We start from the raw sequence: 3172 nt of genomic DNA, 5'->3' as shown, positions 1-3172 counted from the left end.
CCTATTCCCCACAGGTCAGGCTGAGGGACCCCACCGGTGCACAAATCCATGCACTGGGCCTCTAGTTAATAAATAATAATACAAGAATACTTTGTGTTTTGTGTACTCACAACTGTAAACCTACTTTGGGCCCACCTTGTATTTCTAATGTTTAAAAGAACAAGGAATTTAGGGAGTTGTTATTGGAAAAACTAGGGAGCAAGACACATATATGCTTAAGTGAACATTAAATTCCTCTGTAAGGATAGCACTGAGCTCCAAGCAGGGATGGCGACTGGCATACTGGCAAACCGTGGGGAGGAACGGGAGTGGGGCTTTCCTCTGGGAACCGTTTTCTGCCTTTTCATTTTAAACCACATCAACGAATTGTCTATTCAAATACATTGTATCTTCTTAAAAAATCAAAAAAAGAATAGCGGGAGGGTAGGTGGATGCAGGAAGTATAGGCAACAGCTCTTGTCGAGTTGGTTGTAAAGCTGGCAGAGTCCACCTCTTCCTAGCTCTGCGGCCCGGGAAGCCAGTACATGTGTCTAAGTCTCCTGGATCTGGGGGTAGCAATACCTGCCATTTAGAATTACCTTGAAGATAAACTAAGAATATATATCAGGCACAGCACAGCAGTAGCATACAGGAAGGACTCTATAAATGATTGTTATTGTTATTTTTATAATTCATGAGTCTATAAAACTGTTGAAAACTCCTAGAACCACTAGGTGGCATCAGACTCAAATAAAGGGTGCCCCTTTCACTTGCTGAACACCCAAAACAGGAGAGATGTTTGTTTTCCTTATTCCCTAGTCCTTTCCCTCACATCTCACAACTCCATGCTTCTCCTCTGCATTCACCGCTCAGCTGGGCTGGGGCACAAGGGACTTGAAGTTCAATGCTGAACAGGGCGGAGGAGGTAGACGCTGTTCTGGGCTCCTAAGGTTCCGCCTTTCCTTTCATATCTTCCTTTGTAACGAGTGAAACATGACTGAGTGGGAAAGAGACTGAAGGTCAGAGACACGAAGGGAAGTCACATGGTGCTGGGGGCAGGCGGGGTGAGTGAAGAGAACTAGAACTATGGGGCAAGCAACACTCCCTGTGGCTGCTAAACAGACCACACCGGTAGGGTTTGTTTGTCAACACCGACTGCCTTGACTGTCAGGGAACATTCTTCTGTGTCCCGGACATAGGTGTACCTGGGAGTTTGTCCTGAGATAAATTTGGGGGCAGCTTAAGACCCTCGTCCGCTGCAGCTTCCTGCACTGCCATCGGCGCCCAACTTTTCCTCCCAGCCCTATCGCTGCTGAGTTGTGGCTTCAGCCCACTTTCCTTCCTGGGTTTACAGTATTATGGGTCTGTGGGTGCAGTTGTACTGATACCAGAGAATTTTAACAGATCATCTTCTTCATGAGGGCTGGTTTCCACAGGTTGGGAGGTCCAGGAATTATAATTCCCATTGACTAAAGGCAGGAAGGACCTTTGGCCGGCGGGGGAGGGAATCGGCTGGCCTGTGTCTCCCCAAAGCCGTGTTTCACCCTCACGACGATCAGGAGCCCGAGCTGTGGCGCTGCGGGCGGGCAGCCAGGGTTCTGCCCACCCGCTGCCTATTTCCGGGCAGAGCAGAATCCCCAGCAGAAGCCTGGCCAGCTCCCCGCCAGGCTGGAAAGTACCTGCTGTTTCTGGGAATGTGAAAGCTTCTGCTTCCTAGAATAGGAGCCTTCACAGGTAGTCCCTCCCAGTAACCAGAAATGTGTGCAGCTTTGCGTTTCATTGGTTGGTCCCTGTAGGGAGGACCGAGAATGAGGACGGTGGAAAAAGATTTGTTCACTTACCCAACAGACATTTAGTTTTGTCTACAATGACTCGAGCCCTGTGCCAGGTAGGAGATAAGAGCTTATTAGGACACATGGCCTAGTGTGGGCTCTGGAGTCAGGCCTGGATTCAAAGTCCGGCTCCACTGTGTAAGCTTCGGGAAGTTATTTAATCTCTTTGAGACTCGGTTTCCTCATCCATAAAATGGGGATAATAGTAGCCAACCTCATAGGACTGAGAATAAGGACTCAAAATGATAACACATGAAAAGCACCTAGCACAGTTCCTATTCACATTAAACACTATAAACAGCAGTTATCAATTTTTTATTAACATCGTTAATTACAGAACTGAGCTCTGCCCCTCCCTACCCTGGCTCCCAAAATATCAGACGCTGGTGGGAATGGGGAAGGATACAGTGGGGCAACCTCGTGAAAATCTATGTCCGTTTGGCTACTGTAGCTCTCAAAGAACAGAGAAAAGACCAGCAGGATAGCCGGCAAAAAAGTAGCTGTGGTCACCTCTGGGAAGGGAAACAGAGGTCAGACTACTTCTCCATGTGAGTGTGTGCTGCTTATAGCACAAGAAAAGTATTTTAAAATACATTTCTTCTGCACAGTACACGGCTCAGCACCAGGCACTGCCCTGCTCTTGCGGAAATAAGGTCGCTGGGCACAGACAGCAGCCCCCTCCGCAGACAAAGGCACGCGTGGTCCAAACCTGCATCACCAGCCACCGGGGCTGCCGGGAGGCGCAGCCAGGATGCTCAGAGCGCACTGGTCCTCCGAAGGCGGCCATGGGGTCCAGTGCCCGGCCTCAGTCACTAATATTTCTTCAAAACTCTAAAATACAAAGAATCCAAATTGTCAGCTGCAAAAATATGCATAATTGAGGTAATTTGTAACTGCGCTGCACCGTCTGCAGCCTGTGAGCGATCACCAGCACCGTGCGGTCCTTGCGGCAGCGCCAGTCCTGCAGCTGCAGGGGTCACACAGCCTCAGCACGGGCGCCGCACCCCCGGCCCGCCCCTCCGGTTTAGGGTACAGACGGCGAGAAACCCAGGAGGCAGGAAAGGGCCCACAAAGGGCTGCACTGCCCTTCTCAGCCACTCGCACTGCACGTCCAGGGCGCTGGTGGCCTCGTCCAGGATGAGCACGCGAGGGTCCCGCACGAGGGCCCGGGCAATGGCCAGACGCTGTTTCTGCCCCACGGCCAGCAGGTTCCCCTTCTCCCCTACGTCTGAGAGGCCACGAAACACCCGTCTTCACCTACCAGTGGCCACGACCCCCTCCCACAAGCAAGGACCGGGCACAGCTGGTGTTTCCCTGGCAGGCGAGGAGCCCTGGGGAAGGGCGGGGTGGGGGAGATAATT

At 51.4% G+C, this 3172-nt stretch overlaps 1 protein-coding gene across 1 annotated transcript in view; it reads right to left on the bottom strand.

The window, feature by feature from the left end:
* Positions 1-2634: 2634 nt before the first annotated feature.
* Positions 2635-3172, bottom strand: part of TAP2 (transporter 2, ATP-binding cassette, sub-family B (MDR/TAP)) — a 7684-nt gene continuing 7146 nt past the window's right edge. Inside the window, exons 7-8 of the mRNA XM_015567466.1 lie at positions 2894-3062; positions 2635-2778 (exon numbers count right to left, since the gene is read on the bottom strand). Of these exons, the coding sequence (XP_015422952.1) occupies positions 2635-2778; positions 2894-3062 (313 nt within the window). The remainder of the gene's footprint in view (positions 2779-2893; positions 3063-3172) is intronic.

The sequence above is a fragment of the Myotis davidii genome, unplaced genomic scaffold (assembly GCF_000327345.1).
Source record: "Myotis davidii unplaced genomic scaffold, ASM32734v1 scaffold4, whole genome shotgun sequence".
Lineage (NCBI taxonomy): Eukaryota > Metazoa > Chordata > Mammalia > Chiroptera > Vespertilionidae > Myotis > Myotis davidii.
Note: the sequence above shows the minus strand (reverse complement) of the source record. Positions and strands in the feature narration are given on the sequence as shown.